General features: G+C 41.1%; 2 protein-coding genes across 4 annotated transcripts in view; one reads left to right on the forward strand and one right to left on the reverse strand.

Annotated features, from left to right (window-relative positions):
* Window positions 1-2,807: 2,807 nt before the first annotated feature.
* TMEM60 (transmembrane protein 60) lies at window positions 2,808-6,726 on the forward strand. Of its 2 annotated transcripts, XM_015627913.3 has the most exons (3): window positions 2,837-2,896; window positions 3,283-3,332; window positions 6,059-6,726. In XM_015627913.3, the coding sequence occupies exon 3, from the start codon at window positions 6,101-6,103 to the stop codon at window positions 6,503-6,505; it is 405 nt and encodes a 134-aa protein (XP_015483399.1). In that variant the 5' UTR covers window positions 2,837-2,896; window positions 3,283-3,332; window positions 6,059-6,100; the 3' UTR covers window positions 6,506-6,726. The 2 variants fall into 2 exon arrangements, with proteins under 2 accessions (XP_015483397.1, XP_015483399.1); XM_015627911.3 differs by lacking the exon at window positions 3,283-3,332 and having other exon boundaries at window positions 2,808-2,896.
* Window positions 6,727-10,355: 3,629 nt separating this feature from the next.
* Window positions 10,356-23,448, reverse strand: part of RSBN1L (round spermatid basic protein 1 like) — a 45,879-nt gene continuing 32,786 nt past the window's right edge. For both annotated transcript variants that reach the window (XM_015627910.2, XM_015627909.2), the window contains 4 exons: window positions 23,283-23,425; window positions 21,537-21,704; window positions 16,720-16,828; window positions 10,356-16,637 (listed from right to left, as the gene is read on the reverse strand). In XM_015627910.2, the coding sequence (XP_015483396.1) occupies window positions 15,984-16,637; window positions 16,720-16,828; window positions 21,537-21,704; window positions 23,283-23,425 (1,074 nt within the window). In that variant the 3' untranslated portion in view covers window positions 10,356-15,983. The remainder of the gene's footprint in view (window positions 16,638-16,719; window positions 16,829-21,536; window positions 21,705-23,282; window positions 23,426-23,448) is intronic.

The raw sequence follows: 23,448 nt of genomic DNA on the forward strand, positions 1-23,448 counted from the left end.
TTTCTCCCCGAATTCACACCAATGTCTGGCAGCTATGGATACAGCTGGGATCAACTTTTTGAGACAAGCTGAGCTAACTCTGCTTTGGGAGAAATCCAGTAGTACCAAAATACTCAAAATCCTCCATGGAGTTCCCAACAATTACTGACAACTTATCTGTATGTCACATTCCACAGAACACAAGAGGAAAAAGTTATAGTACAAACACTGAATTAAACCAACTAGGTTTCCGAATTCTTTTTATGGTGACTCAGGCTTATGTTTTATACTTTGTAATATTTATATCCAGAATAAAAACATACATTGGCAGTAAAACATAGCAACAGAACGTTTAACTGCACAAACATTCCACTTCAAACAGGGATTGAGATCTTAAATACACAAGTTCCAAGCACTGCTCTCAACCTTCACCTTCAGAAATGAAAGTTGCTTGCAAATACTGTACAATGGAGTCCATCAAGGTGATGTGCGTACATACATTCATAAACACCTTACTGGAACAGAAATAAGACTTCTGAGAAAAGGATTATCCTTTCCAGGGAGTCACAAGCAAAGAGGCAAATCAAAGTAGATCACCAAAACTCAGAGCTACAAAAATAGCCAAATGCATACAGCTATTTATAACTCAGATTTATTCACAGAACACTTTTAGCCTCTTAACCTCAGGGTAACAGAAAGTCTGATGCCAAGCACTAATGTATGTAACAGAAATACACCCTTCTGCTGCTTACTGACCATTCCAAGTGCAGCTGAAGATATTAGGATTCACTTACTAGGATTAACAGGTTATTTCAAGTGAAGCACTTCTCCCTGATAAAACAGATACCACCATCTGTTTAACATCATCAACAGGAAGATATAAGCAGACAAATTACTGATGACACACTGTACGCAGTCTCATTCCTATTAGAGAACTCATGTGTCCAAACTGTAAGACAAACTGTATTTTCTATAGAAAAGCTTTATCACAAAGAATTTCAGAACATTAATTAAAGTACTTTCAACAAGTCAGGTTTTCCAATTAATTACTTTTTCCAGCTAATTATATGAGAGATGGAAAAGACACTGGTAAATTTGGAACAAAATGCAAGACCTGGCAGCACTACTTTTCAAGTGATCAATAACATATAAAAGCAATAATTTTGGCACAGAGCTTGTCACTATGAACTCAAAGTTTCAGTGAATCTGATACACCTGAGTAATACCAACTCAGAGGCTATGTATGAGAAACAGAAGTAACAAACACCTGGACAGTTCTAGTACTGTAAGATAAATTTTCCCCAGCTCCTTTGTTTCCCACCGAAAAGACAACAAATAAAACGCCAAGCAAATGAATGTGACAGCATAAATTTTGAGTGAATTTCCCTAACATTTTGATTCCCAAACGGAAAATCAAGGATAAGCTGTGGTCAGGTTGCCACTGTTTTAGGGTAGAAAGCGGGGAAAAAAAACAAAACAAAACAAAAAAAAGGTAAAGAAAAAGAAAACATGAACGCACGTAAAACACGAGAATACAAGAAACGAGGTCCGAGACGAACATGAAGATGCTGAAATGCAGGACCTTAAAAGGGAAGCAGAAAACACCTTGTATCACCTGACACAGGCACCGAGGCAGCTCACGGTACGTTCGAGCAGCTCAGCGAGGAGAAGGTGCTTCACAGCAGAGCCGGAGGGGGCAGGCACAGCCCCAAGCACGGGAAGGGCCCTGGACGTTACCTGCACCTCTGCCGCCCGCACCGACGCCGGCGGCGGCGGACACGGCAGCCCGGGCACCGACGGCTCCGGGACGGCGCGGCCGCTGCCCGGCCGGACCCGATGCGGGTCCGGGGCGCTGCGGGCAGGGGCCGCTCGGAGCCGCGCTCGGACCCCCCGCCCCGGCGGCGCCGGCACCGCGCCGGCTCCCGCGGGAGGGAACCGCGGAGGCCGCGGGCCGCCCGCCCTTGCCCCGGCCGGGATTCCCCCGGGAGGGGGTGGGGGGCGGCAGCCGCCTCGCTCCCGACGCCCAGCCAGGGAAGCCGCGGCAGCACCGCCGGTGATGCGCGCCCCGCGCCTCCGCCGCGCTGTCGTCCAGCATCGAGAGGGCACCGCCGCCTCGCTCGGCGGCCCCCCTCGCGCCCCGGTCGGCCCCTTCCCCAGCCGCGCGGGGAACTCGCCGCCCCGGTTCTCCCACCGCCGCTGTCCCGGCGGGGCGGGGACGATCCCGAGTGCCGGAGCCCCCCCCCCGATGCCGGACCCCCCCCCGGGGGCCGGGGCTACCCCCCCCCCCCCCCCTCCACCTTCTCCGGTGCCGCGGGGCAGCGCGCGCCGCACGCAACGGCGGCGGGAAGGCGCGCGCGAGGCAACAGCTGGCGGGGGGAGCGGCGCGCGCGTCCAGGAGGCAGCGGCGGCAGCAACAGCGCGCCACCCGCGCGCGCCGCCGGGCCGGGGGCGGGGCCGGCGCGGGCCGGCAGCCAACGGCGGCACCTCCCGCCCCTGGAGGGCGGGGCCGAGTCGTGACTGGCGGCGACACAGCCCAACGAGAGCGCGAGAGAGGAGGCGTTGCGCTTGAAGGACAAGAAGCGGGACAGAGGCGGGGTCTCTATGACGGACAGTCTCTTTCACCAATTAGCGGCGGGGGCGGGGCTCCAGGGTGATCCGCCGCCGGCTGGGAGTGGCGGCCAGAGCTCGAGGGGCGTCACCGACGACTGGTGAGAGGCAGACGAAGTTAACTTGAGCGACGTCACCGTTACCCAATGACAATGGAGAGCGGCAGGACGCGCGTTCCCGCTGGCCAATAGCAGTCTCGGGGCGGGTGAGGGAGGCGGGCGGTTCCCTGAGGCGGAGCTGGAGGGGTGGGCCGGGCGCCCCCTCAGCTGAGCGCGGGCCCCGCGGACCGGGGGATGCGGCGGGATCTGCGGTAGGCGATGGACAACAAGGGGGGCTTCCGCCTCGGGGACCTCCGGCACGGCCGGGGAAGCGGGGCCTGGCGGGACAAGGCCGTGAGGCCGAGGGAGGGGCCGAGTTTGTGAATACAAAGCTGTGTTTAAATGGGGTTTTAAATCGGGCCTACTGCAGTATTTCTTTCGAAGTGTTAAATTACCTATACGATCAGAATAGGTTCTAAAACGGTATTTAACCGAACTGGGGTTCTGTTTAGTATGGTTTCACCATAATACGAATTTCAGGACTTTTTTAGGCGATGTTAAAGGTTTAAATATAAATGTATAGGTTCATGTTATCATTACAACTGAGCTGAGTGTCATATGTAAGTTGCCCTCCTCCCTGTTTTTTTCTTCTAAACAGGACAGAATTAGCTATCATAATATCCTCGTTATGCAGATCATCCCACCAAGGTCAGTGATATTCCTTGGATAGCTTCTCTTCACTGAAAATTTTCACTCCCTAATTATGTAGGTCCTATAATAGGAGTCAAGAGCTTTTTTATTTTCACACTGACATCCCATCAGTGTTCTCACTGAAGAGCCAGTTCAGACCTGTTATACAGCTGCATCCTTTTCAATGTTGTTGGGATAAGTGGGCTTTAGCAAAGAATCTGCCCATCATCTTTCTTTCATCATGAGATAATCAAATGCTCCATGTAATCAAACCTTTCATTGTTATGTTCCTCACTATTAGCTCTCAGCCTTCAAAATCTGGTAGCTTTCTTTACTTGGACTTTAAGATCTCAAAAGTACACTTGGATTTTCTTCAGTTTTCATCTAAAAATGCCTCTGAAAGGACTGGAGCCTTGCAGTCCTTCCCAATCTGGCAGTAATGTCTGTTAGGTCAGAGAAAAGCAGTGTGACTTCTTCCCATGCTGAATTTTCTGCCTGTTTTTTCCAGTTGTTGCAAAGTGGTTCTCAGCAAATGGAAAGTATTTTCGAGTGAGCAACCTTCAAATTGAGTAGCCTCATGTAATACATCTTCAGTAGCCTTGTGTTTCCTCCAGAGACAAGTGATAGCACCTTTGAGTATCTGATAACCTGATACTTCTAAGAGTGTTGAGTTTCATTTTTCCTTTCAGACCCAAGTTTCCAGTCTGTTTCTGTTTGGTTTCTGCTTTCTCCAGTTTGCTAATAAGAGAGTATCTTTCTTGCAGTGTTTGTAGCATTGATTTCTAGAACTGGTTTTGAAAAACATTCTTGTGAAAAGAATGTTGAAACTTCAGATCATGACTCTTCATTTTAGCCACAGCCTTGCACTTGAGAATATTGGAAGTGTTTTCAAAATACTGTGGAAATGCTTTAGGCCAGACATAGTAATTCTATAATCCCCTGCCAGCTGGTTTAGGTTTGTTTCTGTAACAAGAGCAAAACAATGCTATCTAAACCTTCTCTGGTTTTTTTTTTTGGCCCCACAACTCCTGAGTGCTGCTTCTGAGCTTCACCTCTTCCCTAAGGAAGGGAAAGGTGGGGGGTCTTGGTTCCATCTTGTCAGGAACTGGCTTTCACCAGACCCTTTGGTGATCTGAGCAGAACTGAGATTGTGAAAAGCAAAACTACACTACCTTAAACACCCCCAAAACAAATAGGGGATGCACTGACTGCAACTCCAATTTAGATTATTTTAAGCAAAACTGGATCTTCTTACAAGAAATCTCACTGCTATCCACTAAATCAAATCCATTCAAACATCAAACCCAGATTGAACAAAATAGGAGATCCGTTGAACTGTATATCAGAAGATGCAGATATAAACGGTAGGATGATTTCAGTGATGTACAGAATTTTTATCTCCTCACTGTAAGGTAGCAGGTCATCTCATAACCAGCTGAGACAGCAGCTTTTACTTCTTTCCAGTAGCCAATCTTATCTGAGTACAGAATTTGTTCAACTTGCGAATCTGGAAAAAAATATCCCAGTTAAAAAGAAAAATGTAGCAGTAGATTTCTGCTTGTTGGGTGAGTTCAGCAGCCATAATCAGGTGATGTTGTGTGCATTGGTAATAACACAGAGGAAGCAGCAGCAGCTGCTAGGCACAGGTGCTGGGGACACAGAGGGAAAGCAGCTCCTGTCCTTCCCTCAGCAGCTGGTGCTGGGGGTTCAATGCTTCAGAACACAACATCACACTTTCAGTAATTCAAATATTATTGCAGTCTGGAGCAAATCAAAGCTCATTTGCTTATTTCAGATGAGAGACTATTAGTGTTATAAAGAGAATTATTAAAAATTTTAATTTAATTTTTTTACATAATTGAAATACCTATTTCAGCATCATTTCACTGGTAAATATTCATTTTTGTAGCATGAAATAATAGAGGAAGATCACAGTCCTTCACACTTCAGTTTTTTACACTTGTAGAGAAAGGCTTTTGGCAGATGCAGTGGTAAAAGCTTTCCAGTTAGGAATATAAAAACTTAACTTTCATGACTGCAGTGGCAGATGCATTTGTCTTGTTTTTCTTTCGTCATGACTACAGAGAAATTTAAATATCCTATCCAGCCAATAAACCTGTCAGCCAGTGTCTGAATACTTGAGATACCTGCCAAAATGCAAGCATTATCTGTAGCTTTTAGTAATTTCAAGATTGCTGTCTGACAGAAAGTTGGGCAGTGCTCGCTGGCTCAGTTTGAACCCAGGTCACTTCAGCTGCAGCTCTACAAACTGCAGGATTTCTCCGGGGGTTTTTGTGCTCCTTTGTGCTGAAACACATTTTACTCGCTACAGTATTATTTTGTTATTATTTTATTACAGAGAGATTTTGTTACAGAGAGATTTGTTACATTTTGTTTTCAAGTGTTAGTTGTGAGTGCTGGTGGAAAATGGTTCTAAACATATCCTTAGCATTCAAAAATCCTAAATGAGTCTGACAGCTTATTTAGGATTAAAGTACAGTTTGTTTCACAGAACAAATTTAGATTAAGGCAGTTGACTTAACAGCTGACTTAAGGCACTCCAAGGGAATGGTGGACTGGAACAAACACTGTTCAGCTGAGCGTGGTAGTTATGAAAGTGCTAGGAAGCAGTATGTGGGTGAGTGGGAAAGCAGGAGCAAGGAATTGGTCTCCTTTATGGAATATGCCTAATGGTGGTGTAGTGCCATCTTTTGATGCCCTCCCTCCCCCTTTTGTTTTGTTAGGTTGTTGCTGACAGCGAAGGACTTCCTCTCAAAGCTGTTTAAATGAGAATGTCCCTGGCGCAAAGAGTGCTGCTGACATGGCTTTTTACATTACTCTTCCTGATCATGCTGGTGCTGAAGTTGGATGAGAAAGCACCGTGGAACTGGTTCCTCATTTTTATTCCAGTGTGGATATTTGATACAATTCTTCTAGTTATGTTAATTGTAAAAATGGCTGGACGTTGCAAGTCTGGCTTTGACCCTCGCAACGGCTCCCAGAACATGAAGAAGAAAGTCTGGTACCTCATTGCAATGCTGCTGAAATTGGCCTTCTGCCTCGCCCTGTGCGCGAAGCTGCAGCGATTCACCACCATGAAACTGGCCTATGTGTTCATCCCGCTCTGGGCCCTGCTGATTGGGGGCATGGTTGAACTTGGATATAATATCTTCTATGTACGGAGAGACTAAGCTTTGCCAGGCGATTTCCAGTGCCAAGACTGGCACCAAATTACTAGATTACCACCATTTTGCCACAAATTTATCTTCAGACTAGAAAGCCAAATGAGTCAAACTGGAGACTTAGACTAAAGCAGGCTGAAGACTGAAAGTAGACTTGTTTCATTTTTTTATTTTAAAACTCACATATGCTCTTGTAAATAAAAGTATTTGTTCAACATAAGCTGTTCTAATATGATTACTGTTACTTGTTACATGGAATAGGATACAGGTTCTTCACATGCAGGTAGAAGACCTTGTCAAAGAAACCACAACTGTTCTACCCAGAGTATTCAGCACATTGAGTAATCCTAGGAAAGAGAATGAGCTAAATTTGCTTTAAAAATCAGTAACAATTGACGGCAGCCAAATAAGAGCAAGAAAAGGAATAAAGTAATGCACCTCTTTTTTTTTTTTTTTTTTTTTTTTGACAGTGAGATTCCATTGCCAGTCTAAAAATAAGCACTGTTTTCTAAACTGCTGAAACAGCCCATAACCAGCATGTTAACCTTAGGGAACTCAGTTGGTAGCTGAGCTGTGCCAGCAGAAGAGGGAGACAATGGTGATTCCTTTCCAAGTGAGAACTCACCAGTGTTGCAAAAGACTGAAAATACAGGGTGAATTCAGTACTGCCTTTGTACCTGCCCAAAGTGATACTTGAACTCTTGTTCAAGTTTTTAATACCCAAGGATATGAAATTTTGCAGGGGTGAAGCCTTGGCTTCATGGAACACTGGCAAACTCAGACATAAGGAAATCACCTTTTTCAGGTAACAAGTGAATAGGACTTCAGGAAAGAACTGCAACTACAAGTGTATTTTGTGGACTAAAGTGCTCTTTCAGGAGATACAGTAACACCAAATTCAAATGTAGCAGTTATCTGGGACATTATTAACATGCATGCTGAAAATGCTGATCCATTTACAGTTCCTAGTGACAAAAGAATGTAAAGTGAATGAAAAACAGTCTAGGGTAACAGGACATACCTAGACCAAAGTGTCTCACTAATAAAATTTTAATTATGTACATTCAACTGTACTTGTCTGTGGGAAAAAAAGTCTTCCTGAAGTGTTTGGATTTACTCTTGCTGTTTTACCACACAGCCGTGGGTAAAAATACAGAGGAACCATACTGTGGGAGACTGCTGAAAGAACTTTATCTAAAAAACCAACATGTTCCATTCTAAGGCAATGAATCTCCAAATGATCTTTAAAATTAATTTAAGTCATATTTATTTCAAAGTGGTTGACTGTCCTGCCTTGCTAAAGGAGAAGCCAGGAAAAAACAAAGACAAAAGAATTCTAAACTGTAGCTGCTGTTAAAAAAATGTAAAACATTTATAAACCCTTTCTTATAGCAACATACCAACTTTTCTGAGCAAACCCACGTACCCAGCCACAAGACAGGTGCATCAGGTAATTTATGGGGAGTGTCTGGCAGGAATTTGTTCAAGAACTTGTTCTAGGAGATGTACCTATGCATTGTGTAGATCTGAAAAATACTTAATGGACGGACCCTGCTCTGTGTCTGAGACTTTTTGTTCATTCATATGAGGTTCCTGTGGAGAACTGACATCTTTCAGTCTTGAGTGACTTTTCAAGTAAAATTGGCACTTGTGATTAGGATGAGCTGTGGGGAGGGGAAGAGTACATTAATCTGAGAATGTGCTCTTAGACCTGCTGGCTACAGGAGCTGTGAGAGCGAGCACACCCGCGCAGGTGCCACGGGTGGCTGTGTGTGGGGAGGAGAGAACAGGCTTCATCTGCACGTCCCACTTGGTTCTGTTCTGCTAACGGGAACCTGGGCCACTGCGCCCCTGCGTGGAATGCACTGCCACTCCATGGCAGCCAACCTAGACCTTGTGAATTTGTTATGGCTGCTTCCAAAACATATGGAGAGTATCTGAAGCCCTACCTCTAATTCAGGTACACTTTGACAACCCATTTAACAAACAGTGATACAAGTGTGTAACAAGCATTCCAGCACCTCAGACAAGATGATTTTATGTGCAGACACACACACACTTACCTGTGGCAGGTATGGGTCCAAGCATAAAATAATACCTGTAATCCTACCCCATCCAATGATTCTGGAAGAAAAAAATTCCCAACCCCCTTGTTCAAAGGACGCCAGAACAACCCCATGCTGCTCAGGAGAGCAGAGCAGCTTTTCTCAGCTGAGCTGATGATGGTAATTGATTGTTATGACATGAAACAAAAGATGGAAGAATAAGAACTGGCTTCATTGGAACTTGGTGTATTATTAGCAAGATAGGCCATGAATGGTGACTCTGCCCCCTTAATAAACCCCTTCTCTTCCACAGATGTAACAATTATCTGAAAGTTTGGCATCTCTAATTAACTAGAATCACACACAGTCCTTACAAATCTCCTTTTAATTGTTGCCTCTAATTCAAGTAGAAAAAGATCAGCAATTTCAGTTTTGGTTGTGAGTTTGGCTTTCTTTTTTCTTTTTTAAAGGTTTACAAATCTTGAAATAAATTCTTTGGAAAGCTGAAGCAGATGCTTCTTGCTGGTGTTATACAGAAGTCACACACAACTAGACCGGAGTGCTCAACTTTCCAAGTTCCTTGTCCTTACAGGGAAACTTGGACAAGAGCATATCCCTTTTGAAAATTTTGTATCATATTTAACTGACCTGAACAGATCCGATATCTTTGTGCACACTGTGCTGCTTCTTTGCCTTATCAGAACTTCACTCAGAAGGATTTATGATACAAAGTACAGTATATCCCACTGTGACCTTTCCAGAAAGTGCTGCAGGAATTAATTACATCTGTTCATAATTACGCTGTTCTCAAAGGTGCTGATCACAGCTTGGAAGTGGAAGCAATGCTCCTCATACATCTTCCTAAATTTACCAATTGCCCAACTGATCTTCAGTAACAGGATAAAATGTGAGAAAAGCAAATTTGCTGACGGTGACAGGGAAAAGGAGAGCTCCATGCTGAGATGGCTCACACTGATTTGTGATAAAAAGGCACAAGGATGTTACCTCAGCTCTTTGTGGCAGCTGATGGGGGACAAAGGAGAGAATTTGGCCTTGAGGAGCTTTGTTTTAAACTGCAATTCAAAAGCTGGTTGAAATCAACTGGAAGTATTTCTCTGTACTGATAATATATATTGGACATGGAGAGACAGATTTCACATGATTTCTCTCCATCATGTCTTGAAGTTTGAACTTCAGCATGCATTGCAAGGCAAGTATTTGCTTTTGTCAGACTTCAGAAAAAATGCACGTGTGTGAAAGGTCATGAAACTTTTCAATTGCCAATGCATACTGGTTTTTGTGATTTGTCACCATTTTAGAACAGTATCCAGTTTTGTGTTCTTTTTATACTTGAAAAATGCAGTTATGTGACATGTACATCCTTACCTATAATGAAGTTTAACCTCAATGCTCTGAGAACATGTGCAGACACACAAAACACACTTCCAGGCACAGAGGGCAATATTAAAGCCTGAACTAGCACAGGACAGGGGTTCACAACCATTTTAGAGATTTATTATCAGTATTATTTTCTGACACATCTGCATCATAGTACAGAAGCAAAATGTTTGCCTAACCTTATGAAAGTTTTCACAATTCCACAGTGCAAAAGTTGGGTGACACAAAGTGGAATTGAAAGGGAAAATTATGAGACTCCCAAAACCACAGAATTTTAACATCAGGTGTTCCATATTTTGACATCAATATAATTCTGGGAAAAAATAACATGTTTTTCAGTAATAAAGCTCCTGAATAATTGTATCCTCCAAAATAAGTTGTTTGAATTTACTGGTATGGAAAACATAACACTATCGTGTAACACATCATGCTTTTTAATTAGGATTGCAATAAAAATAACCATGCTGAGTTGTGAAAAGAACATTTGCATCTTTGCACTGTAACTTGACTGTTTTTTAAGGTTTTGAGGGAGTTCATCTCCCATATGAGCCTTGTAGACATGAATGGGCCTGGGCATCAACTTGCTGCTGAAAAGCATCAGGCTTTGTGAATGAAGGCAACTCAAGGAATCTCTGCAGCTGGACCACTAGAGTACTGTTCAATATAAATTCTGCATTTTCTTCTTGGGCTTGTACTGAAGCAGGATAAAGAACAGGAAAATCTGAAACTCAGTGACATCACTCCCTCTGATCTGCCTTTCCTAACAAAACCAACAGCCCAAGCAGACAAATGTAAGCAAAGTCTCCCTACAGTCAGAACAACAGCATAAGAGCAAGAAACAGGAAAGCAATGAGAATGTGAGCTTAGTTCATCCACCTTAATTTTTATCTCAGTGTTCCTTTTGAAGTTCATGAAAAAATCACCACAAAGATGTTTTTTAGTTTAAAAATTCCATTTCTGTGATTAACTAAAACTCTCAGTTGCTTCAGATCACATTGGCAAGTACCGGAGTGTTACTCTTGCATGCTAAGGATAATGACTGAGCAGCCTTGACTTAGGTTACCACTCTCCCACACACAGGTCTAAATCTCACTGTTCTCATCTCCAGACACCAGGAGCAGCTTTTCTCTGCTAACAGCCCCACTTTGTCTCAACACAACCAGATAAAAAAGCTCCCATAAAAAGCACAGTCCTTAGAACACAGGCCTGAGCTGCAGCCAACATGGCACCGTCATTCCAGGCGATAGCAAATTAAATGATAAAATAGAGGATCAAAATAGCTGTTGAAAAATCAAACTTGATAGAACAGAAGTTTAAACTGTGGTTTTAATCAATGCTTGTATCAGATAACTGTACACCAAATATTAAAGGACTATTTAGGACTAACGCCCTCATCAGTAGGCTCATCTATCAGCATGACCAGAACAAGAGAAGATCAATGTTTAGCTGGCACTCAAGTACAGCACGGCTTCAAAGCAGAGATCATATCAGCATCAAAGCACAGAGAAAAACAGTGGTTAGAATATAATACACTAAATTTGCAATGTCAGTATCCCTGATGATTCTAACAGAAACAGCAATATAAATATTGTGAAGTTAATCACTGCTTCTGAACAGAACACAAAATCACTTTTTTTAAGGAAAATGAAATGAGTGACTGATGGGAATAAGTTCCCCAAATATTCCCACATATGCTGCAAATTCAGCGGGATCTGCACAAAAGATCAGTAACTTCTATACAATTTTAAAGTGCATTTTATCTGTTTGTGAAAGTAATAGAATATCAGCTGAACACAGTGAATCATAATCAAATCAAACATTCTTGACAGTCATTCACAGCAAAGCACAAAGCAGTGAAAATTTGTCCTTCCCATTTCCAGCTTGGATACATCCTGGTAAGGTACAGGCGCTGCCTAAACACAAGGCTCTCTACGTACCTGACCACTACAAGAAAATAAATAAAATGACACTTGAGAAGCTTGAGGAGCTCTGTGATCTCTTGATCAGAATCAGTACAGCTTTCAGCCTAGCAGGGTCACGTGGCAGTGTACTATCTCACAACAGTTCATTTTGCCAATGAACAACGAAAAATCATGGATTTATTTTGGTCAAGTCAGCATCTTATCCACATGCAGATATTAGAAAACAGTCATTTTGACAAATGAACACCAATCTTGTGTTTCTTGGAAGACTTACTCAATTTTCCAAATCTGTTATGTTCGGGTCTCTTTCACAGTACTCTATTATTTCAGATTTCCATTTCCTACATCTTTTGCAATTCCAACTTATTTACTGTGCACATGTATATCCACTTAAAAATCAACTTTATTTATCGCCAAGGAATTATTTCACAGATGAAGAATTAAATCACCCTCTAAAATAATACTTTATTTCTAATACTAGATAGAATTAATATTTCAGTTAAAGTAGTATTGAAATATTCACTATAGTAACAAGGAAGGGAAAATCTGCATGCCAGCAGTACCTGTAATGAAAATGTTCTTTCAGAGTCAATTTTCAGGTATTTGGAGGGCTGGGGGTGACACAACACTGAATAACACTCGTATGTAACACATGAAGTCAGTCACCAGTGAAATGCAAAAGATTCAGTAATATTAAAAGTAGCTACTCCCTTGAAAGCTTTTTTAGCAACTGTAACAATGCAATTCTTTGCTACCCAAAAATATGTATCAGGATCTAGGAAAACATCTAATTTTCTGCGCATCATGTTATTATCTGGAACACCACTGCATATGCAGGGAGATAGGAACAGCACCAATCACCTGGGGCAGCTCTCTCCAATCTGCACAAGAACAAGGGCCAAGAGAGACAACAAAAACATTGGAGATTTCAGCCAAAATAACAAAGATTTATATATCACCGAAATCCAGAGAAAGGGGAAAAACAATAAGCAAGGACTAATTTCAGTACAGCAGAACACATGAAAGATTTATTGCTGAAGCAAAAGTCTGAAGATGAAGTTGTATGCAGCAGGAATAAAGGCTATAGCACAGGACTGAAGCAAGGCCTTTGTCATATTAATGAACAATTTGGGAGGTGAAATTCTCAGAAAAAGTACTCCCCTCTCAAAGGACAACCTCATTAAAATGAACATTACCACAGGAGAGGACAACACTTCTTTTAAATATCTTCCTTAAAATGAAAGTAAAAAGTAAACAGTAATGCAGCCAGTCAGCCCAGACTACAGAAAACGTAAAATGGAAAGGGAGATCTGGTAGCCGTTGATAATCCCAATATGGTTCAAATTCTGTCTGCAAGGAATTCTGCCTAAAGTGAGAATGTAGACTGTCTCAAAAAAGCTAAAGATAAAAACTACAAAAAAACTGCCACTTCAAAAAAATCTCTTAAAATTCTGAAAGCAGTAAGAAAAAATGAGTTGAAGATGTGGCAGTTGAGAAGCAAACTCTCAGGACTAAGATACCTGAGCAGAAGTTCAAGACCACATCAGCCAAGACCACTGAGCAGGTCTCCAAAAGAAAACAAAGTTCCACTAATAAGTGTAAAGTTGTATTTGCTAATCCATTTTCAATGATTTATTATTTCTGTCTGGACAGGGCCTATGCTGAAGAAAGTTGGCAACTGTCCTGGGGGATGTATGTCCACACTGCACTAAAATCTAACAGGTTACCAAAAGTTACTTGAACCCAAATGAACGGTCGGCACAGGCATGATCAGCACACTGGTAAAATTGCTATTCTGAGCCAACTAAATAGTTTTGGAAGTTTGTTTTGTGTTTTATATTAAAGAGCAGTATCTGGCAAGGCTGGTTTTGCTAAAGGTGGAGCCCTCATCTATCCCACCTGCAGAGCTGCATGCTTGGTGCAAACCACAACCTGCAGCTCTGCTCTGTTGCTGTTGTCCCATGGGCAGGAGAACAGGAATGAAAGGCCAAGTATATGGATGCTCATGAAACCAGAGATTACAGGTGGAAGCATTATTTCCAGAACACAATAAAGGGAGCTGAGACCACATTCCTGCTAGAAGGAAGGATCAAATTCTTACATGAACAAATTAATTTTTTCAGATCAGAATCTGCTAGAGCAATAACTTACCACATCACATATGAACCATCTGCTCATGGCAAAGGGGAAAGCAAGATCCCTGAGGCTGAAAAACTGGTAGTAATCTCTTAGCCAGCATTAAAGAATACAGTAGTAAGACTTCAGGACATATTAGCCACATCCAAGAGACTCACATTTCTATTGCTTCTCTAATACATAATTATGGCTATGTAGGAGAAATGTTTAGCAATTCAAATATTGATTTAATTAATAATTCCTTGACAGACCTATTTTGGATTAAACCAATCAGGGCACTCATCTAATAAATAGCTGATTTCAGTGCCACCTGTGAGTATGCAGTAACATTTTAAATTTTAACAACCTGTAATGAAAAAAACATTTACAACAGAAGGACCTCAGGTAGTTTAACTGGACATTGCCTGAAAATCACATTGTTCTATTGCTACAAATGAAGCCAAAGTGACCACTAAGTGCATCAAAGTTTATAAACTGTGTACTTAAGGATGTGAAACTTCCAAAAATGTTATACAGAAAAATCCTAACAAAAATCAGGGATACGGAGGGCTTTGGAAAAAATAGGCCTTGGATCTGAAGTTTTACATATTTAGCTGAAGGACAGGCTGTAGGGCAGTTTACTGCTGTGTGCAGCTACCCGAGAGAGATGCATCATTCGGCTGTGTTTGAACTACACAGGAGTACACTACACAGAGAATAAATAAGTTAAATGACAGTTACCATATCAGCCTTGAAATTCTCTTCCCTCAGAACACAAAAGAATCCAAGTGTTCCATAGATGAGGAAAGAGAACAGTTAACTTGGACACTGCTGTTATTTTCTTAATGAAACACCTCTTGCTTCCCATCTGTGACTCATGAGGAACCTTCCAACTACGCATATTGGCAAGCCTCTTTATTGCCTGGCACTATCAGCACAGGGAGCAACTCAAATCCAGGTATGTCTCTCAATTACAGGTCACTGCCAAAGCTGAGGCCTTTTTAGCTTGGTAAGTAACCACTTAAGTATTCTTTTAATTGTAGTCAGATAACAGATTGGAGGGAGTGGTTACTTTTTTGGGTTTTTTTGTGGGTTTGTTGTTTTTTGGTTGGTTTTGTTTGTTTTTTTTTTACATGAAATTGAACTGTCTGAACTGGGCCCTGAGCAGGGCCAAGAGGCAAAGCCCAGAAAAGATTTTGCTCCCTTGCACCAGCTCATCTAGAGAGATGCAGGCAGGTACTGATAGCACTCCTGGAGCCCACTGCATGTCCAACTGCCTTCCGAACAGATGGTGCATCTCCCTGTTCCACATGAATATCTGACAGCAGGAGTTTGGGGAGTGCCTGGAACAAGCACCCGTAAGGACTCACGTGAAGGGAGGACTGATTCTGCCTTCTGATTAATCTGCATTTACAAAGATGTCTCAGCTCTACCTCAGTTTGCTACAGCTCTTCACCCTCAAGGCGTAAGGGCATCCTATGCATTAGTGGCAGGTAGAACATGACCACTAAGAGAGGCAATTGAACTGAATTATTTTTTGCAGACCCAAAAATAAAACCAATCTGTTATTATGAACCTTTATTAAGCGGCTCACATTTCAGTATAAATCACACTAAAAAGATTCTTAAAAAAGATATTTACACTACAGTGCTGACACATTTAAAATGAAAAAATTGGTATAAATAAGCTCTATGGAAAAGCCTGGAATTGTCAAAAAGAATTCTGGCTCATCTTACAAAAAATATATATGTTAAATGTCAGCTCTACTCTAAAACCTACAACTCAAAATTATTTAAAGACTTCTTTATGTTAAACCTGCAGTGTTTACAGTGCATCTGGCCCTAAGTGCTTTGATACTTCACAGTTATGGACAGGCACTGAGGAATGTTACAAAGCTACATAACTATTTTCTGTAACAGATGCGAAGACAAGTCACAAACTTGCCTCACAATTTATGATCTTTACATCGTTAAGTTTAAAAAGGGATTTAAAACCATATATACAAATTTAGCACAAAAAATCATCCTCTCTTTGTCCATGCAATTTTGGATATGATGAGCTAGGTTGTCTTGTATCATCTGGATGTACGTGACCTCCAGAGCACAACTTGCCTTGTAAGTCCTTGTTGCCAGGTTCAAATTTAGAATCCATTTCCAACTTTAGTGATGTCAACTCAGTGTGATCCAGCCTAGCCTGAACATTCTGTCCCCTGACGTCATTAGGTGTCACTGTCTTTTCAGCAATATCAACATTCATGGGCTCTTCTTTCACTCGGAGAGACGCAAGAGGTTCATGTTTTATCGGCAAAAATTCCTGCTGCAGGTACTTGGTCTGCAGAGCATCTGGAAATTTGGTGTCTTCAGAGGTATCCTTGCTCATGGTACAAATTCTGTCAGTCTGAAGTCCAACAACCGAAGACTTGGGGTCTGCAGAGGTCCCTGCTTCAACAGTACTTGTATTTTGAGAGAGTTCTTCCTCTGAATGATAGAGCTTGAGCCGGATGTGCCAAGCCAAACTACACACAGCTGAAACTGTTTTGAACTGGTGCACAACATTCCTCGGGATGAAATAAATGTCATTATCAAATAACTGGATTCTGGCATATCGAATGCCTTCCCTTCGCAGCTGATTAAGTTTTGCATCATCAACCCACTGGACACACTGTAGAGAAAAGGTGGGGGAAAGGTGAAAACTCTGCCTTAGTAGTCAGAGGACACTGATCATCAGTTCTTAGTGTGCTCACCTGTGAGAGTGGAGGCTCATGCAAATCTAACTGCATTCGCTGAACTACCTCCAAGAAGTCCTCAGCATGAAAACAAATTACATCTTTGGTTATACGAGGCTGCTCAGACCTACAGAAGAGTAAGATGTGCACAGTCAGAGGCTGAAACTACCATGCTAAAGAAACAAACAAAAAGTCTGCTAGCAAGGAAAAAGCAAAGTTTTTATCTGAAAAAACCTCAACAACTCTACTATATTTTAAGAAGGAAAATTGATCAAAACAGTTAATTCTAAAACACAAACTCATTAAACTGGTTAAACAAATTAACTACAATTTCTTTCTTAGTGAAAGTAAAGGCAGCAATAAAAGGCCAACTAACCATACTATTTTTCATTTCTATATTTAACTGGCCTCTTAGCTGCCTAGATGCTGAAAGACAGCTGTCCCAGACACTGGGCTTACTCTGTCAGCACTCAAACATGATGCACCCATCAGGTACCTGAGCACGCAGCAGTCTAACTGGGAGCACTACAGCACTGCTCAGCATCTCAGCCTCAAACACCTTGCTCAGAGTTACGAGTAAAAGCTGAACCTACATTAAGCTACCACAATGCCAATAATCAGCCAATACTGGCATCCTCCACTAAACATTCCCTAAAAATACATCCCTATTTATACTCACTAGAGAGACCCACAGAAGAGAAAAGTCTGAATTAGGCTTTGTCTCCATATTCAAATGGTTAGGAGAAACATTTCTAGTTCCAAAGCAGCTCTCTCAAAGAAATGCACACCATTTATACAGTTCTTCTGGAGACATCATCTAGATTTAACTCACAAAAGGAAAAAGCAGCTACAATCCTTGTAACTTTCTGATCTAAAGGCCAAACTCTGTTCCTCATTGAAAACATGTGAAAAAACTAATAGCTGCACATACTTGCTTTTGAGGGATGTTTGCATTTTAAAAGGATTTTTTTTCTTTAAATGTGATAATATGAAGATTTCATTCATAAGGGATAAAGCTCACATTGAAGTGGTTTTGCAAGGACAGTTTCTCAGCCAGAAAGAACCTGTTCAAAGATTTCTTTCCTTCCTCCTCTGGGGTCCCCGGGGCTCCTCCTCGGCCCCCACTGGGCACAGGCTGCGTGTGCAGGCGCTGCCCATCGGGAGCAGGGAGCGGAAGCAGGGATCAGAACCACGATCCAGGGCTGCCTGCCTGCCTCTGCCAGCCCTCCCTACATCCCTCACTCAACTTCCACCCCTCCAAAAATGGGGTACAAGTCAGACATGGGGAGCCTGGGGAGCAGCTGATGCAGCAGAGCTGAAACATTTCAGAATCTAATAGATGTTCAAGAGCTCTTTTTTAAAAGCAAGATTATCACCTATTTTATATAAATATACATATACATATACATATATATATATATATATATATATATATGTCCTGTTATTACTGTTCTAGGAAGCAGGCAAAGATGTACAGTTCATTCAGGCTTTTTAAACATAGGAGACATATTTATTTTATTTAGGTCATGACCTCAATAAAGCAAAAAATAACCAGTCTGAGGCTATATTCAGGAGAAAAAAAAATCCCAGATCAACTACCGAAAATAGTAGCTAGGGAGAATTTTCAAACCACGTATTTTACTTTCAGTTTTACAAAGATTAAAATAATGTGTCTGTATTTTGATCTATATATTCCCAAAGCAGACTTAAACACTGAAAGAAAAAAGCTTCAGAAACACCTCATCAGTGGTATTATTACCTACATTAATCTACCTTTTATAATACAGGTGTGTTTTTGAAAATATGAATTTGCATTTGGAGTCCCAAATTTGTAAATTAAGTTCAGACTTAAAATCAATTGAGAGAATATTTCACACACTTAGTGAACTTCAATCCAAATCAATGTATTTTCCCAGCAGTGCCTATTCTAGTTTATGCATTGTCATTCCTATTGTCAACCCATATAAATCTGTCCAAAAGGATGGACCACCAGCTCTGTGCTGCAATTTTGTCACAGAACACAACATTCCTTTTGCAAACAACTGAGAAAAAATACTATCAGATAATTTTAAATTCTGTATTTGCAGATTTTATCTTTAGCACAACTTTGAGATAGTATTTTGCAAAACCTTTAATTTAGGTATCATGTACCTACCCCTAAGCAAAACTGTAGCACAGAAGTTCAGTTAATGTCCAAAAAGACATTAAATGAAAACAAAACATAAGATAACTTCAGCAAAACCCATTTAAGCCTCTAGTAGAGAACTGCTAGAACTGGTTTTGGCAGTATTTTTTCCCCTTAACCTCATTCTTCAAAATGATTGGATTCCTTTTGCTGTGACTTTTCAAAACAGATTCAAAACTAGAGGTTTTACCATTAATATTTCTAGCCTAATGCATAAAGACTGGCAATATATAACAAATTCCTATGATGATACAGAAAAGTACAACTTTGGTCTCTAGAACACAAACATGAAAGCTGCTTGCTGAAGCAGAGCTTTCATTTTGCCAACAATGCTAAGAATTGCCTTTTGCTGTCCTTGTAGAAACCCACCCAAACTTCCCACATAAAAATCTTAAATTTCCATAACTTAAAATTTCAATGGCACTTCCTAAGTTCTAAAGCTCACTTGGTATCACATATGGAAATGGCTCTAAGTAATCAGCACGATAACACCTGCATTTATCAGATTTTAGTTCAATCCTTAAGACATTTGCTAGCAATATGTAAATTGTAAATATTCAAAGCAATAAAAATAAGACTGTAATACAGTAATTTTACAAAATACCTCAAATCAAGATCCTGTAACACTTGGGAAAAGAAAAAATCTGTTTTCTTCTTCAAAATACTATACTTAGCTTCCATGTCTGTCCTCTAGCACCATGACATGCTTTTTGCTTTTCAACAGTTCTGTTCCTGTCTGTTCTGAAAGACACCATTTATCCTGCCTAGCACTGACATTCATCCCTATCAACTAGAAAATAAACCCTACGTTCTTTAAATCTACAACAACTTGTAAAGTTTCTTTTGCACACTGAATCCATTTTTATGGATTTAGTTCAGGCAGCCCAGGAATTGTTTAATTTTCTCCTCACAGAAAGCATTATTTTTATATATGTTATCTCATCCTTAGAACACGTGCGTTTTTACTGCCATAGTGCCTTAATCACCCCAGAATATCTCCAGCTTTTCAGGTCTGTTCAACAACTCAAGCAGATAAAAGAAACAAAACAAAAAATTAACAAAAACTAGATTTTTCAAAACTTCCATTCATGTTGCTTCCCTTAAAATAAATCCATCCACAAACTGCAAATTATGGCAAAACTAATATCTGAAATAATTTTAATGTGCTACCTGAATCAATGTTTCATTATCATAAGCTGTGATTAATTCTCATTATGTAAGCACACTGAAGTGGTTTTTCAAAATTACACAAAAGGGGAAAGGCAAAGCACGAATTATAATTTAAGCCAAATCAAGCATGAAATATGTAATTTTTATTGTGTTGCTTGTGTTGTATAATTTACTCCTCTCCATACATCAATAACAATTTTTTTATTCTGAATTAAAAAGACATTTTCAGTCTTTACACTGAAATGAAAGGCTGATACTTCTGCTTTTATTTCCCAAACTGAAGGACTTGCAAGTATGCTATAAAGTTATAGGATGAGAATGGGAAGTTCCCAGACACTCAAATTACTATCAATGCAATTTCTTAATCTGCACAAACATCCAAGTCTGGGGAGCAGGGTTCTGTCTGGTGTCTTTACTTCCTTGACAAGTCCGTCTCTCAAATGTGCAAAGTGTAATTTAAAATACTCAGATCTGCACAGTTAGCTCGGCTTTTGCCCTGCTACTAGTGCTCGGTCTTAATTCACCACACAACAGTCAGAGCAAGCAGGAAGTCGAAGGCTCCCACTGTCATCAACCTGAAGAGGAAGGAAACTGAAAACCTCAGAGCCCAAGAGACAAACACATTATCATCTGAACAATCCAGTTCTTCCCCAATGACAATTATACTACTTTCTATGTCAATGAAACTCATGCACTGAAAAAAATTCATATCATGATGAATGTGAACAAATTCACATCACTTTATCCAAAGGGAATTCACTCTTCTAATTTCTAGACAGACACAAAGAGAAGAACATATTTATAGTGTTTACATATGCAAAGGTAACCTCCAAAACTAAGGTCGTTCTCCACAGTCTGAAGATGTTGGAAAATGCCTCATATCTGGACCAGAAAGCCCATATGGCTACGGGCTTTTTATTTGGTTAACATGTAAACAAGCTTCAAATGAGGCACATTTCATTTCCTGAATCTCACACAGAAATTCCAAAGACAGACACCAAAAAATATGACACAATTTCCAACACGATTCTTCCTAGGTGAGCTTCCATAAATAAACCAGGGTTATAACAGCCATGACTTGAGAAACAGAAGCATAAGAATTCTGATCATCTCCAGACAGCACAAAGAACTGCCAGAAGGTCTCCGTGTGCAACTTTGCTGCACCAACATCTCACTCTTTATGCATGACTTGAAGCAAAATGAAGTGTGAGGTGTTTTTACATCTAACATGACCTCAGTAACAGCAACTCAATATAGCTATTGAACTGTCACTGCAAGGTATCTTTCTGGTTTCAACCACACAGCAAAGTCACATGCAATCTAAAGAGGGCAGACAAACATCTAATGCTCAGCCAGGACCTATGAAGTCTTCACTGAATCTTTAATCCTAGATTAACCTATTCTGTACTCCTTTCCAATTATAAATGGCAATTCAGGCAAACATTTTTCAGACACATAGGTGAAACTGATCAACACCTACCACTCCCCACAGTGCACAGCTTTCAACACTCCCACAGCAGCTGTGGTCTGTCGTTCAAAACCTTGTCCTATGTGATCCGCATGGGCTCGGGTCCGATCTTCAAATAGCATTTCACGGGGTTCACTGGTTCGAGGTAGGTACTGCAAGTTTTTTATTTCATTGGTAGTTCTGCATAAGAAAAACAGTGATAGTGATACAGAAATTTCTCTGAATTATCTATTTTCCAACATAGACAATAGAACTACTCATCTATGCAAAAAAATAAACTTTTTTCCCCTATTTTAAACGGATTTTCTTGTAATTCAGTTTGTGTCCATTCTCTCTGTTCATGTCACTGGGCACTGCTGCAATAAATCCTTTCTACAGCCTTTTGTGAAGTGCTTAAACACATTGATATGATCCCACTGAGCATTCTTTTCTCAAGAGTAAATCCCAGTTCTCCCAGGTCACCAGACACACTCCAGCATAGCCATGTATGTCTTAGCCTGGTGAGCCCAGAACAGGGCATGATACTGCAGATGTATCTCACTGGTGAAGAGCAGAGGGAACAATCCTGTTCCTCAATCTGCTGTGCTACTCATGCTTGAAACGGCAACTTTCTCAGGATGAAGATGAGACTGACCAGCTTGCAGCTCCCCAAGTTCTGCTTCTTACCCTTCTAAATGATTGCATTTAGAGGAAAGCAAAAGAATTTGTTTTCCTCCGGTCCTCAGGAAGCTTTGCCAATTGTCATGACCTTTCAAAGACAGTGGCCTTGCAATGATACTGGCCAGCTCTCACTGCACTTGTGGGATGTGACCCATCCCAGCAGGTCCCACAGGCTTGTGTCTGTCTAATCTGCATGTCTAGTAAGTTTCTTAACCTGATTTTCCTCCACTGAAGGCAAGCAGCCCTTGCTCCAGACACTCTTCCTGTCTCCAAGACAGAGCATTCTTGAAAGTAAATCTCACTAGAAAAGACAAGGGCAAAGAAAGCAGTATCTCAGTCTTTTCTGTGCCCTTTGTCCCCAGGCCCTTTGCCCCATTCAGCAAATGACTTCCATTTTCCCAGTCTTTCTTCTACTGTCCAGATGCCTGTGGAAATCGCTGCTGCCCTTCACATTCCTTGCCAAATTCAACTCCAGATGGTCTTGGGCTTTAGTTGCATCCCCTTCATCGTTGGACAGTGTCTTTATACTCCTTCTGAGGCACCAGCCCCTGCTTCCACTTCTCATATGCTCCCTTTTTGTGTTCACATTTTGCAAATGTGAACATGACAATTCCTTATGACATACAATATTCAAGTTCTGCAGAGGCTGGCCCTACTCGTCACCTGATTCTTATACCCAATACCACAGCAAAGCTTCAAGATTTCATTTAATGTTTGAGTTGTTACCTTCCAGGTGAGCAAAAAGCCCTTGTCCCCAGAGGTCATAACACATCCACTCACATATAACAGGGGTATCAATTCCAGTCTCATGGCACATATCAGTAATTGCATGTGTGTACACATTTTCCTGAAATTTTCACCTTAAATTTCTACTAAGACTCCAAAAAGGACCAGCACCTTACTTGGCCAGACAGTAAATTAAATCAAAAAATTCCAGATTCTTACATGACGAAACAACAAAAAGGTAGTTCTGGAGATGAAGATTTACAGTAATTTATATTAACATATAATATCAAACAGTAAAAGGTTTGGGATAAAATGAATTTGTAAAGAAAAAATACTAACCAGACGTTTACCAAGTAAAATAATTCAACTTACCTCTTCCTTTTGAAAGGTGACTTTGGCATGTCAGCCACAGGGATCATCTGCTCTCCTGGGCGTACCCACATAATGGGACCATCATCACTGTCTTTACGACTCTCTAATTTTAAACTAGAAAGTGTTCCCCATGGCAGTGTACACTAATGGAAAATACAAGCCACAA

Source organism: Parus major, chromosome 1A (assembly GCF_001522545.3).
Source record: "Parus major isolate Abel chromosome 1A, Parus_major1.1, whole genome shotgun sequence".
Lineage (NCBI taxonomy): Eukaryota > Metazoa > Chordata > Aves > Passeriformes > Paridae > Parus > Parus major.